Here is a 14,749-nt window from a genome sequence, read left to right as displayed (position 1 = left end):
GCCACTCCTTAGTTGGCCTGGCTGTGTGTTTCGGGTCGTTGTCATGCTGGAAGACCCAGCCACGACCCATCTTCAATGCTCTTACTGAGGGAAGGAGGTTGTTGGCCAAGATCTCGCCATACATGGCCCCATCCATCCTCCCCTCAATACGGTGCAGTCGTCCTGTCCCCTTTGCAGAAAAGCATCCCCAAAGAATGATGTTTCCACCTCCATGCTTCACGGTTGGGATGGTGTTCTTGGGGTTGTACTCATCCTTCTTCTTCCTCCAAACACGGCGAGTGGAGTTTAGACCAAAAAGCTCTATTTTTGTCTCATCAGACCACATGACCTTCTCCCATTCCTCCTCTGGATCATCCAGATGGTCATTGGCAAACTTCAGACGGGCCTGGACATGCGCTGGCTTGAGCAGGGGGACCTTGCGTGCGCTGCAGGATTTTAATCCATGACGGCGTAGTGTGTTACTAATGGTTTTCTTTGAGACTGTGGTCCCAGCTCTCTTCAGGTCATTGACCAGGTCCTGCCGTGTAGTTCTGGGATGATCCCTCACCTTCCTCATGATCATTGATGCCCCACGAGGTGAGATCTTGCATGGAGCCCCAGACCGAGGGTGATTGACCGTCATCTTGAACTTCTTCCATTTTCGAATAATTGCGCCAACAGTTGTTGCCTTCTCACCAAGCTGCTTGTCTATTGTTCTGTAGCCCATCCCAGCCTTGTGCAGGTCTACAATTTTATCCCTGATGTCCTTACACAGCTCTCTGGTCTTGGCCATTGTGGAGAGGTTGGAGTCTGTTTGATTGAGTGTGTGGACAGGTGTCTTTTATACAGGTAACGAGTTCAAACAGGTGCAGTTAATACAGGTAATGAGTGGAGAACAGGAGGGCTTCTTAAAGAAAAACTAACAGGTCTGTGAGAGCCGGAATTCTTACTGGTTGGTAGGTGATCAAATACTTATGTCATGCAATAAAATGCAAATTAATTACTTAAAAATCATACAATGTGATTTTTGTTTTAGATTCCGTCTCTCACAGTTGAAGTGTACCTATGATAAAAATTACAGACCTCTAAATGCTTTGTAAGTAGGAAAACCTGCAAAATCGGCAGTGTATCAAATACTTGTTCTCCCCACTGTATATGCCATTTAGCAGACGCTTTTATACAAAGAGACATTAATCATACATTTCCGTATGGGTGGCCCCAGCGGGAATCAAACACGGGTTCCTGGCGTTGCAAGAGTCTCCTGCTTACTCTCACCAAATATAATGTTAAGGACAAGCCACAATGCAAAAGGCTTTGATATTAGATGTACTCTTTCCTTATAGAATCTAACAGCACACATTACACACTGGGATTCTGCTGCAAATCCCATCTTTCAAAATGGAAGTGGTTATTGCAGCTCTTCTCGGGCGCTGGCGATTCTCATTTTCCCTCTGCATATTTCAAATCAAATTTATTTATATAGCCCTTCTTACATCAGCTGATATATCAAAGTGCTGTACAGAAACCCAGCCTAAAACCCCAAACAGCAAGCAATGCAGGTGTAGAAGCACGGTGGCTAGGAAAAACTCCCTAGAAAGGCCAAAACCTAGGAAGAAACCTAGAGAGGAACCAGGCTATGAGGGGTGGCCAGTCCTCCACCCTGGCTGTGCCGGGTGGAGATTATAACAGAACATGGCCAAGATGTTCAAATGTTCATAAATGACCAGCATGGTCAAATAATAATAATCACAGTAGTTGTCCAGGGTGCAACAAGTCAGCACCTCAGGAGTAAATGTCAGTTGGCTTTTCATAGCCGATCATTGAGAGTATCTCTACCGCTCCTGCTGTCTCAAGAGAGTTGAAAACAGCAGGTCTGGGACAGGTAGCACGTCCGGTGAACAGGTCAGGGTTCCATAGCGCAGGCAGAACAGTTGAAACTGGAGCAGCAGCACGGCCAGGTGGACTGGGGACAGCAAGGAGTCATCATGCCAGGTAGTCCTGAGGCATGGTCCTAGGGCTCAGGTCCTCCGAGAGAGAGAGGGAAAGAAAGAAAGAAATAGAGAATTAGAGAGAGCATACTTAAATTCACACAGGACCCCGGATAAGACAGAAGAAATAGTCCAGATATAACAGACTGACCCTAGCCCCCTGACACATAAACTACTGCAGCATAAATACTGGAGGCTGAGACAGGAGGGGTCAGGAGACACTGTGGCCCCATCCGATGATACCCCCGGACAGGGCCAAACAGGCAGGATATAACCCCACCCACTTTGTCAAAGCACAGCCCCCACACCACTAGAGGGATATCTTCAACCATCACCTTACCATCCTGAGACAAGGCCGAGTATAGCCCACAAAGATCTCCGCCACGGCACAACCCTGGGGGGGGGCGCCAACCCAGACAGGAAGACCACGTCATTGACTCAACCCACTCAAGTGACACACCCCTCCTAGGGACGGCATGAAAGAGCACCAGTAAGCCAGTGACTCAGCCCCTGTAATAGGGTTAGAGGCAGAGAATCCCAGTGGAGAGAGGGGAACCGGCCAGGCAGAGACAGCAAGGGCGGTTCGTTGCTCCAGAGCCTTTCCGTTCACCTTCACACTCCTGGGCCAGACTACAGTCAATCATATGACCTGCTGAAGAGATGAGTCTTCAGTAAAGACTTAAAGGTTGAGACCGAGTCTGCGTCTCTCACATGGGTAGGAAGACCATTTCATAAAAATGGAGCTCTATAGGAGAAAGCCCTGCCTCCAGCTGTTTGCTTAGAAATTCGAGGAACAATTAGGAGGCCTGCGTCTTGTGACCGTAGCGTACGTGCAGGTATGTACGGCAGGACCAAATCGGAAAGATAGGTAGGAGCAAGCCCATGTAATGCTTTGTAGGTTAGCAGTAAAACCTTGAAATCAGCCCTTGCCTTAACAGGAAGCCAGTGTAGAGAGGCTAGCACTGGAGTAATATGATCACATTTTTTGGTTCTAGTCAGGATTCTAGCAGCCGTATTTAGCACTAACTGAAGTTTATTTAGTGCTTTATCCGGGTAGCCGGAAAGTAGAGCATTGCAGTAGTCTAACCTAGAAGTAACAAAAGCATGGATTCATTTTTCTGCATCATTTTTGGACAAAGTTTTTGATTTTTGCAATGCTATGTAGATGGAAAAATGCTGTCCTTGAAACAGTCTTGATATGTTCGTCAAAAGAGAGATCAGGGTCCAGAGTAACGCCGAGGTCCTTCACAGTTTTCTTTGAGACGACTGTACAACCATCAAGATTAATTGTCAGATTCAACAGAAGATCTCTTTGTTTCTTGGGACCTAGAACAAGCATCTCTGTTTTGTCCGAGTTTAAAAGTAGAAGGTTTGCAGCCATCCACTTCCTTAAGTCTGAAACACAGGCTTGTAGCGAGGGCAATTTTGGGGCTTCACCATGTTTCATTGAAATGTACAGCTGTGTGTCATCCACATAGTAGTGAAAGTTAACATTATGTTTTCGAATGACATCCCCAAGAGGTAAAATATATAGTGAAAACAATAGTGGTCCTAAAACGGAACCTTGAGGAACACCGAAATGTACAGTTGATTTGTCAGAGGACAAACCATTCACAGAGACAAATTGATATCTTTCCGACAGATAAGATCTAAACTAGGCCAGAACTTGTCCGTGTAGACCAATTTGGGTTTCCAATCTCTCCAAAAGAATGTGGGGATCGATGGTATCAAAAGCAGCACTAAGGTCTAGGAGCACGAGGACAGATGCAGAGCCTCGGTCTGACGCCATTAAAAGGTAATTTACCACCTTCACAAGTGCAGTCTCAGTGCTATGATGGGGTCTAAAGCCAGACTGAGGCATTCGTATACATTGTTTGTCTTCAGGAAGGCAGTGAGTTGCTGCGCAACAGCTTTTTCTAACATTTTAGAGAGGAATGGAAGATTCGATATAGGCCGATAGTTTTTTATATTTTCTGTGTCAAGGTTTGGCTTTTTCAAGAGAGGCTTTATTACTGCCACTTTTAGTGAGTTTGGTACACATCCGGTGGATAGAGAGCTGTTTATTATGTCCAACATAGGAGGGCCAAGCACAGGAAGCAGCTCTTTCAGTAGTTTGGTTGGAATAGAGTCCAGTATGCAGCTTGAAGGTGTAGAGGCCATGATTATTTTCATCATTGTGTCAAAAGATATAGTACTAAAAAACTTGAGTGTCTCCCTTGATCCTAGGTCCTCGCAGAGTTGTGCAGACTCAGGACAACTGAGCTTTGGAGGAATACGCAGATTTAAAGAGGAGTCCGTAATTTTCTTTCTAATGATCATGATCTTTTCCTCAAGGAAGTTCATGAATTTATTACTGCTGAAGTGAAAGCCATCCTCACTTGGGGAATGCTGCTTTTTAGTTAGCGTTGAGACAGTATCAAAAAGAAATTTCAGATTGTTCTTATTTTCCTCAATTAAGTTGGAAAAATAGGATGATCGAGCAGCAGTGAGGGCTCTTCGATACTGCACGGTACTGTCTTTCCAAGCTAGTCAGAAGACTTCCAGCTTGGTGTGGCGCCATTTCCATTCCAATCATCTGGAAGCTTGCTTCAGAGCTCGGGTATTTTCTGTATACCAGGGAGCTAGTTTCTTGTGACAAATGTTTTTAGCTTTTAGGGGTGCAACTGCATCTAGAGTATTGCGCAAGGTTAAATTGAGTTCCTCAGTTAGGTGGTTAACTGATTTTTGTCCTCTGACGTCCTTGGGTAGGCAGAGGGAGTCTGGAAGGGCATCAAGGAATCTTTGGGTTGTCTGAGAATTTATAGCACGACTTTTGATGCTCCTTGGTTGGGGTCTGAGCAGATTATTTGTTGCGATTGCAAACGTAATAAAATGGTAGTCCGATAGTCCAGGGTTATGAGGAAAAACATTAAGATCCACAACATTTATTCCATGGGACAAAACTAGGTCCAGAGTAAGACTGTGGCAGTGAGTAGGTCCAGAGACATGTTGGGCAAAACCCAAGGTCCGATAGGAATTCAGGGAACTCAGTGAGGAATGCTGTATATGGCCCAGGAGGCCTGTAAACAGTAGCTATAAAAAGTGATTGAGTAGGCTGCATAGATTTCATGACTAGAAGCTCAAAAGACAAGTAGTTTTTTTTGTAAATTTAAATTTGCTATCGTAAATGTTGGCAACACCTCCGCCTTTACGGGATGCACGGGGATATGGTCACTAGTGTAACCAGGAGGTGAGGCCTCATTTAACACATTACATTCATCAGGCTTAAGCCATGTTTAAGTCAGGCCAATCACATAGCGATTATGATCAGTGATTAGTTCATTGACTATAACTGCCTTTGAAGTGAGGGATCTAACATTAAGTAGCCCTATTTTGAGATGTGAGGTATCACGATCTCTTTCAATAATGGCAGGAATGGAGGAGGTCTTTATTCTAGTGAGATTGCTAAGGCGAACACCGCCATGTTTAGTTTTGCCCAACCTAGGTTGAGACACAGACACGGTCTCAATGGGGATAGCTGAGCTGACTACACTGACTGTGCTAGTGGCTAACAGCCTGCTGCCTGGCCTGCACCCTATTTCATTGTGGACCTAGGGGAGTTAGAGCCCTGTCTATGTTCGTAGATAAGATGAGAGCACCCCTCCAGCTAGGATGGAGTCCGTCACTCCTCAACAGCTAGGGGAGTTAGAGCCCTGTCTATGTTGGTAGATAAGATGAGAGCACCCCTCCAGCTAGGATGGAGTCCGTCACTCCTCAACAGGCCAGGCGTGGTCCTGTTTGTGGGTGAGTCCCAGAAAGAGGGCCAATTATCTACAAATTCTATCTTTTGGGAGAGGCAGAAAACAGTTTTCAACAAGTGATTGAGTTGTGAGACTGCTGTAGAGCTCGTCACTCCCCCTAACTGGGAGGGGGCCAGAGACAGTTACTCGATGCCGACATGGATGACAATATCCCTGTACTCTCTACACTCGCCAGTTTTAGGTTTAGCCAGCACCATCTTCAGATTAGCCTTAACGTTGGTAGCCCTGCCCCCTGGTAAACAGTGTATGCTCGCTGGATGATTCGTCTAATACTGCGGGTAATGGAGTCGCCAATGACTAGGGTTTTCAATTTGTCAGAGCTAATGGTGGAAGCCTTCGGCGTCTCAGACCCCGTAACGGGAGGAGTAGAGACCAGAGAAGGCTCGGCCTCTGACTCCGACTTGCTGCTTAATGGGGAGAACCGGTTGAAAGTTTCTGTCGGCTGAATGAGCGACACCGGTTGAGCATTCCTACAGCATTTCCCTCCAGAAGCCATGAGAAAGTTGTCCGGCTGCGGGGACCGTGCGAGGGGATTTATACCACTATCTGTACTTACTGGTGGCACAGACGCTGTTTCATCCTTTCCTACACTGAAATGACCCTTGCCTAACGATTGCGTCTAAAGCTGGGCTTGCAGTACAGCTATCCTCGCCATAAGGCGATCGTTCTCCTGTATATTATGAGTACAGTGACTGCAATTAGAAGGCATCATGTTAATGTTACTACTCAGTTTCGGCTGTTGGAAGTCCTGACGATCCATGTCCAGATAAAACGTCCGGAGTGAAACAGTTGATTGAAAAAAAGTTGAGTGAGGGAAAAATAAAAATATAAACGGTAATTAAAAAGTAAAAATTGTAAAGTTTTCAGGTAGCAAAGTAAGGTTGGCAACAAAACGCACAGCAGCACGTAAACAAGTCTGCAAGTTGACAGAGTTGCAACAGAGTTGACAGAGTTGCAACTTCTGTTTTTTGATGGTGCTGTATTTGAATAAGTTTGCACTCTAATTATCTCTCTCCTCTTTTCATTTCATTTTTTCATCCATCTTCTCTTTTCATTTCATTTTTCCATCCATCTTCTCTTTACATTTTCCACTCAATAATCCACCATCCATTCCCATCTACATGTCCTGCTATTGCTCCTCTCCTTACCCTCATGCTGCAGAATGGAATGATCTATACTGGCTATGTAAGTACATGAATATCTGTAGAGGGAGTACCTGTAGTTACCTGTAGTGCATTCCTCAGTCTGTTCTTCTAGTCTTGCATTGTTCCATTTCACCCTTTCTCTCCATAGGCTCCAGCACCAGTCGCTTTTCCCATGACGACACAGCAACTGCCTGTTTATGGAATGGTAAGGAATGATCTGCACCATGGTACAGCACCCAGGCCTAACGATAAGGAATGATCTGCACCATGGTACAGCACCCAGGCCTAACGATAAGGAATGATCTGCACCATGGTACAGTACCCAGGCCTAACGATAAGGAATGATCTGCACCATGGTACAGTACCCAGGCCTAACGATAAGGAATGATCTGCACCATGGTACAGTACCCAGGCCTAACGATAAGGAATGATCTGCACCATGGTACAGTACCCAGGCCTAACGATAAGGGGGATCTGCACCATGGTACAGTACCCAGGCCTAACAATAAGGAATGATCTGCACCATGGTACAGTACCCAGGCCTAACAATAAGGGGGATCTGCACCATGGTACAGTACCCAGGCCTAACGATAAGGGGGATCTGCACCATGGTACAGTGCCCAGGCCTAACAATAAGGAATGATCTGCACCATGGTACAGTACCCAGGCCTAACGATAAGGAATGATCTGCACCATGGTACAGTACCCAGGGCTAACAATAAGGAATGATCTGCACCATGGTACAGTACCCAGGCCTAACGATAAGGAATGATCTGCACCATGGTACAGCACCCAGGCCTAACGATAAGGAATGATCTGCACCATGGTACAGTACCCAGGCCTAACGATAAGGAATGATCTGCACCATGGTACAGTACCCAGGCCTAACGATAAGGAATGATCTGCACCATGGTACAGTACCCAGGCCTAACGATAAGGAATGATCTGCACCATGGTACAGTACCCAGGCCTAACGATAAGGGGGATCTGCACCATGGTATAGTACCCAGGCCTAACGATAAGGAATGATCTGCACCATGGTACAGTACCTAGGCCTAACGATAAGGGGGATCTGCACCATGGTACAGTACCCAGGCCTAACGATAAGGAATGATCTGCACCATGGTACAGTACCCAGGCCTAACGATAAGGAATGATCTGCACCATGGTACAGTACCCAGGCCTAACAATAAGGAATGATCTGCACCATGGTACAGTACCCAGGCCTAACGATAAGGAATGATCTGCACCATGGTACAGTACCCAGGCCTAACGATAAGGAATGATCTGCACCATGGTACAGTACCCAGGCCTAACGATAAGGAATGATCTGCACCATGGTACAGTACCCAGGCCTAACGATAAGGAATGATCTGCACCATGGTACAGTACCCAGGCCTAACGATAAGGGGGATCTGCACCATGGTACAGTACCCAGGCCTAACGATAAGGAATGATCTGCACCATGGTACAGTACCCAGGCCTAACGATAAGGAATGATCTGCACCATGGTACAGTACCCAGGCCTAACGATAAGGGGGATCTGCACCATGGTACAGTACCCAGGCCTAACGATAAGGAATGATCTGCACCATGGTACAGAACCCAGGCCTAACAGTAAGGGGGATCTGCACCATGGTATAGTACCCAGGGCTAACAATAAGGAATGATCTGCACCATGGTACAGTACCCAGGCCTAACGATAAGGAATGATCTGCACCATGGTACAGTACCCAGGCCTAACGATAAGGAATGATCTGCACCATGGTACAGTACCCAGGCCTAACGATAAGGGGGATCTGCACCATGGTACAGTACCCAGGCCTAACGATAAGGAGGATCTGCACCATGGTACAGTACCCAGGCCTAACGATAAGGAATGATCTGCACCATGGTACAGTACCCAGGCCTAACGATAAGGGGGATCTGCACCATGGTACAATACCCAGGCCTAACGATAAGGAATGATCTGCACCATGGTACAGAACCCAGGCCTAACAGTAAGGGGGATCTGCACCATGGTATAGTACCCAGGCCTAACGATAAGGGGGATCTGCACCATGGTACAATACCCAGGCCTAACGATAAGGGGGATCTGCACCATGGTACAGTACCCAGACCTAACAATAAGGAATGATCTGCACCATGGTACAGAACCCAGGCCTAACAGTAAGGGGGATCTGCACCATGGTATAGTACCCAGGCCTAACGATATAAGGGGGATCTGCACCATGGTACAATACCCAGGCCTAACGATAAGGAATGATCTGCACCATGGTATAGTACCCAGGGCTAACAATAAGGGGGATCTGCACACAAAGACCACTGATCCTCAGGTGACATTTCGTCTCCCTCCCCCCGTCGTAGATGCCTCCTCATCAGATGGGACAGATGGGTGGAGTCCCTATGATGGCACCACAGTCTATGATGTACAACCAGCCTGTCCTGCGACACACCAATCCATTCGCCCCCATGCCAGGAGCCCAGGTAATGCCCACTGTCCTCTCTTCACTGTCCTCTCTTTACTGTCCACTTCTCACTGTCCTCTCCTCACTGTCCTCTCTTTACTGTCTTCTCCTCACCGTCCTCTCTTCACTGTCCACTCCCAAACTTCCTCTCACTCCTCACTGTCCTCTCCTCACTTCACTGTCCTCTCCTCACTTCACTGTCCTCTCCTTTCTTCACTGTCATCTCCCCACTCCCCACCGTCCTCTCCCCACTCCCCACCGTCCTCTCCCCACCGTCTTCTCTCCACTCCCCACCGTCTTCTCTCCACTCCCCACCGTCCTCTCTCCACTCCCCACCGTCCTCTCCACTCCCCACCGTCCTCTCTCCACTCCTCACAGTTCTCTCTCCACTCCCCACCGTCCTCTCTCCACTCCCCACCGTCCTCTCTCCACTCCCCACCGTCCTTTCCCCACTCCCCACCGTCCTTTCTCCACTCCTCATCGTCCTCTCTCCTCTCCTCTCTCCACTCCTCACTGTCCTCTCTCCACTCCTCACTGTCCTCTCCTCACTGTCCTCTCCCTAACCACTTCTCTCTCCACTCCTCACCGTCCTCTCTACACTCCTCACCGTCCTCTCTCCACTCCCCACGTCCTCTCTCCACTCCCCACCGTCCTCTCTCCACTCCCCACCGTCCTCTCTCCACTCCTCACCGTCCTCTCTCCACTCCCCACCGTCCTCTCTACACTCCCCACCGTCCTCTCTCCACTCCCCACCGTCCTCTCTCCACTCCCCACCGTCCTCTCTCCACTCCCCACCGTCCTCTCTCCACTCCCCACCGTCCTCTCTACACTCCTCACCGTCCTCTCTACACTCCCCACCGTCCTATCTCCACTCCCCACCGTCCTCTCTACACTCCCAACCGTCCTCTCTTCACTCCCCGCCGTCCTTTCTCCACTCCCCACCGTCCTCTTTCCTCTCTCCACTCCTCACTGTCCTCTCCTCACTGTCCTCTCCCTAACCACTTCTGGCATGTGAATCATGATTCAAGGCATCAGATAAGAGGCCTAAGTAGGCTAATCATAATCATACTTCTAATCCTGTCTCTGCTCCTTTTATAATTGATCAGTTACTGTTTAATACTTCATTTGTCAATGCCAATTACTGTTGGTTTGCCAGTAGGTTCTGGAATAATGTAAGACCTTGTTACTATATGACCTTTTTGTAGTGTTACCGTAGTGTTTTGTTTCTTACACTGAATTGTCTGTTATTAAACCGTAACAGGCTTATTTTCCTATGCAGATGCACTTCATGTAGGACCGGGAGTATTTTACCATGACAGCAAAGCAGAGAGACAAAACAAACCAATCCAGAACCAAATACAATGCAAGATAGAGGAGCAGAAGATCGGAGTGGAGACAGACTGGAGACGTGTTGGTGTCCGTGCTCTTTCAGTGGCCTCTGTGGAATAGAACCTCTGTTACATTGTGTATCATGACTGATAGTCCCATCCAAGTCTTTTGAAAAGTCACAGCTCACATTCATTTTGTATTTGATTTGATCATTTGAATGGGTAATGTTCTGTCTGTTGAACCCATGGTATGATGACTGCTGTATTCCAGTTTGGAGCTTGGCCCTTTGTAGTGAATTCCAGACAACTGCCAGCCCCCATCCACCAGTGTCTATCTCTTTCTCTAAGAGTTTGCACGCACTTTAATCAATGTCTACATGCGCATTGTCCACTTAGCATCTCATACAAACCACTACAGTACCGTTACGTCTTTTCTCTCCAAGGCTCATGTCAGAGTTGCTGTTCCCATCATTGTAACATGGATAAGTGTGTCCTTTTTTGTGTGTATTTAAATCAATGTACACCACCATCAGTATTCATTCCATTTTGCTGTAACTGCAAATTCCATAGCCAGCTGTAGTAAGACCTTGGATAAATGGCTTGGAGACACATGTTGTGTGTATGTACTGTGTATCTGTCTGAGGGCTAGGTAGCACTCAGACATCTAAATGTACAAAGGCTATTGTGTATTGTTTTCATAGGTTCCTGTGAAAGCTGTGGTCTGCATGGCATTGACTGGCCACTGTGCTAGTTCGAAATGGAGCACTCCATGTCTACATACATCCACAAACTGAAAGTATTACTCCTATGAAAGCAATGAAGAAGGCCCACTCATAATTTCATATGTAACCGTCATAACACATTCTGCCTCTGCTGTCCCGTCCATTGTTCGCTCTGCTTGAGGTTGTTTTATATGATCCATGTTTCTTGAGCTGCTACAACAGATTCTGCTCTTTGAAACTGGTTGCGTTTTCTAGATAGATGTGCTGTTCTTGTAATGGTCCTACCAGTCTTGCCCTGTCTGTGAGTAAACGTTGGGAGAGTGTGTTCTTTGTTTTTCTTCTCCAGCTAACTGTATTGCTCCAGGTTGAGGCCTACTGAGTTGTTGCGTCTGTCGTTGTGTTTCTGAGTGACAGTTATTGTAGTGTAGCTCCTCACCAACCACTGGGGAATGTTGTTGAGGAGCTCTTTCTGAGACTGCGTCCTGAGACAGTGAAACTGACACTCGCTCTAGTAAATCAGCAACTATCTGACGTACTGTTGCTGACTCCAGCCCCAGAGAGAGCCTAGCTGTCCGGAACTTTAGCAGAAGGCAGGGGACAAGTGAGGAGGAAGTACAGGGATCTGTAAATGTGATCACGGGTCATGTCTGTCAAACTCCCAAAAGAACTAACGATGACAGACCGCATATATAGCACAAACCCTGGAGGGGTTAGCGTTCTACTGCACAAAACTAAAACCATTGCTGGGATGTACAGTCGAAGGGGCTGGGGAAAGCTTTGTTTTCTATTGATTGTGTTTCTCTATGTCCATGCCTTCCCCGTGAGATAAACAGGGTAGTGATCCTCCACGAGGCCTCCCAGGTTCTGGGTCCTCCGAGGTCAATGAGGTCACTGAAGTCATCCAGGCAATCCGGTAGCGTGTATTTAGCAATGAGTAGTCAAGTGTTGTAACGTGTCTCAATACATGTCCGTCGTCTGTTAGATTGCTATAGAGCCTCTCATTCTGCTAATCATTGGCCTGTCGGACTACTGCATTCTGATCTGTGACCAGCCCACATTGTGTAGATGTTATTTGAAACGTTGTAGTTCAGTCTCAATGTCCTCTGTGTCAGTTAAATGGTTTCATGCAAGATTGTGCAGTCCCATAGACCAATTCTGACCGTTCTGCTGTCCTCTGTATATAACCTCATGTGTTTTTGATGTGTTCTCTGTAAGTGATGGCCCATGGAGAGACATGGGTTGTTATAGCTGTGTCTGTGGTGGGGTTATTGTGTTTGGAGATGTCATGGGTTGTACGTCTGTAATGTTTGTCTACATCTTGATGAGGGATTGGGGTTGGGTTCAACAGTATCACAACTTGTCTACCAAGAGTGTCTTCATTGTGGCAGTGGACACTGTCCTCTCAGTCCGTACAGGAACATTTTGCACCAAAGTCATCAAGCGCAGCTTTTCTCAAGGTCACATTGCTGATATCCAATTTGAAGGAATTTGATTTCAGAGACAAGTCTTTATGCATGATTAGTGTTGTCTTTTTATTGACTTGTGTGCCCGGTAAAAAGCATGATCATGTGTGAAATTTTACTTACCGTGTGTTTGCTAAACAATATTTTACTTACCTCTTTACAGAAGCATTCATTGGAATTCATAAATGTGTGTCCCACCAGATAGCCGTAAGACGTCTGTGTTGCATTCAAAATGCAATTCGGAAGCTCTATCAAATCAGTTATGAGACCACACGTTTGTGAAACAACATGAATGTGAATGACATGCATCACCTAGCTAGCTAGACATTAGTCTGCAAAACCCCTCTTTATTAAAGCGTTGCTATTTTCAATACATTTGTTGAATGCTTGCTCTTTTTTGAGTACTCTGACAACATTTTTGGACATCTCTAAGGATGTCTTGTCCCCTTGTCATTGGACCACATCATTCTTTTCCAATAAGCTTCCTTTGTGTTTGCAGTGGAAAATCTCACTCCCATATCTTTTGGCCACTGAAAGATGTTCGACAACATGCGTTTTCACTTTTTGCCTGACTTTCTCTGGTTATATATAATATATGCATATTTCACAATGTGAGAACAGTATTACCTACTGTATACCATACTGTCTGTCTGGAAACTGTAATTTTTCCTGTGATGAAAGCATTGTCCAGGATGTCCTGTTTGAGGAGTGAGGGCCCATACCTTTTGAGTTTCATTTTGTTTTTGTACATCAAATGGATTGATAATACATAATACCCTGTATTGTCAATGATACGTTACATTGTTATAAACAATTGGTTCTTATTTTAAATGCAGAGGTTGTTGTTTTTGGAATAAAATAGAATAAAATGTCATATTTTGCTCAGGTTTTATGTAATTCTTGGCAGTAGTCCTGCTGCCCATTGTAGCCGCTACACATTTCACCAGTGGAAGAGGAGAGATGGCTTGCTGGTAGATGTTTCTATAGGATATACAGTATCAGTGAATCACCTTGACAGGTAACATCGTCAGGTTGAAGCATTATGCATACTCATGAATACTTGTTGGATCAGATCTTATGAGTTGGATATGAGAGAGCCTTGAAGCACTCCGTATGTAACTCACAACAACCGTGTAGAAGATGAAGATTGTCACTGTTCTCTATCCATTTCAAAGATCCATGTCACAAAAACACAATAGGAGAATTATAATTTTTCAAAAGCAGCAAAGGCAACTAATTTCACTACCACTAGTATTGCAACAATCGCTCACTATGACATAGAATCACAGTTTACCATCTATTTAGTAAAAAATATCTACCTGCTGTGAACAACAACAAGCCTGGAAACGTAGCTATATGTATTACAGCAGTGTTTCCCAACTCCGGTCCTCCAGTAACCCTCAACAGAACACATTTCTGTTGTTGCCCGGGACAAACGTACCTCGTTCAACTAATTTAGGGCTTGTTGATTAGTTGACAAGTTGAATCAGCTGTATTTGTCCAGGGTTACAATAAAAATGAGTACTGTTGGGAGTGCGTAAGGACTGGAATTGGGAAACAGTGCATTACAACAATCTGCCATATCAGAGGAAGTTGGTATTCAAAATACTGTTATCTTGTGATGTGTTCTCCCTCATAGGGAGTGTCTCCCTGTCTATGTCAGTCACAGTCTTCCTGGGATATGTAATATACCAAAATAAATTAACCTCCATGAGGAACAGGTCGGATAACTATAATAAAATACCACTTTCTCAGGTTCTGATCCCTACTATAGTATGTGTCGCTGAAAGCTCGTTGGAGGAGACAGGCACCGCTGGGAAGGAAGAGGAGGAGCTATAGGAAGACCGGCTCATTGT

General features: G+C 46.0%; 1 protein-coding gene across 5 annotated transcripts in view; it reads left to right on the top strand.

Moving 5' to 3' along the window:
* Positions 1-13,778, top strand: part of LOC120021414 (phosphatidylinositol-binding clathrin assembly protein-like) — a 28,820-nt gene extending 15,042 nt beyond the window's left edge. For 3 of the 5 annotated variants that reach the window (XM_038965176.1, XM_038965172.1, XM_038965171.1), the window contains 4 exons: positions 6,929-6,952; positions 7,061-7,117; positions 9,280-9,399; positions 10,642-13,778. In XM_038965176.1, the coding sequence (XP_038821104.1) occupies positions 6,929-6,952; positions 7,061-7,117; positions 9,280-9,399; positions 10,642-10,674 (234 nt within the window). In that variant the 3' untranslated portion in view covers positions 10,675-13,778. The remainder of the gene's footprint in view (positions 1-6,928; positions 6,953-7,060; positions 7,118-9,279; positions 9,400-10,641) is intronic. The other 2 variants (XM_038965173.1, XM_038965175.1) reach the window with 2 other exon arrangements.
* The last annotated feature ends 971 nt before the right edge of the window (positions 13,779-14,749 follow it).

The sequence above is a fragment of the Salvelinus namaycush genome, chromosome 26, assembly GCF_016432855.1.
Source record: "Salvelinus namaycush isolate Seneca chromosome 26, SaNama_1.0, whole genome shotgun sequence".
Taxonomy (NCBI): Eukaryota; Metazoa; Chordata; class Actinopteri; order Salmoniformes; family Salmonidae; genus Salvelinus; species Salvelinus namaycush.
The sequence above is the reverse complement of the archived record's forward strand: the minus strand, read 5'-3'. Positions and strand labels throughout refer to the sequence as shown.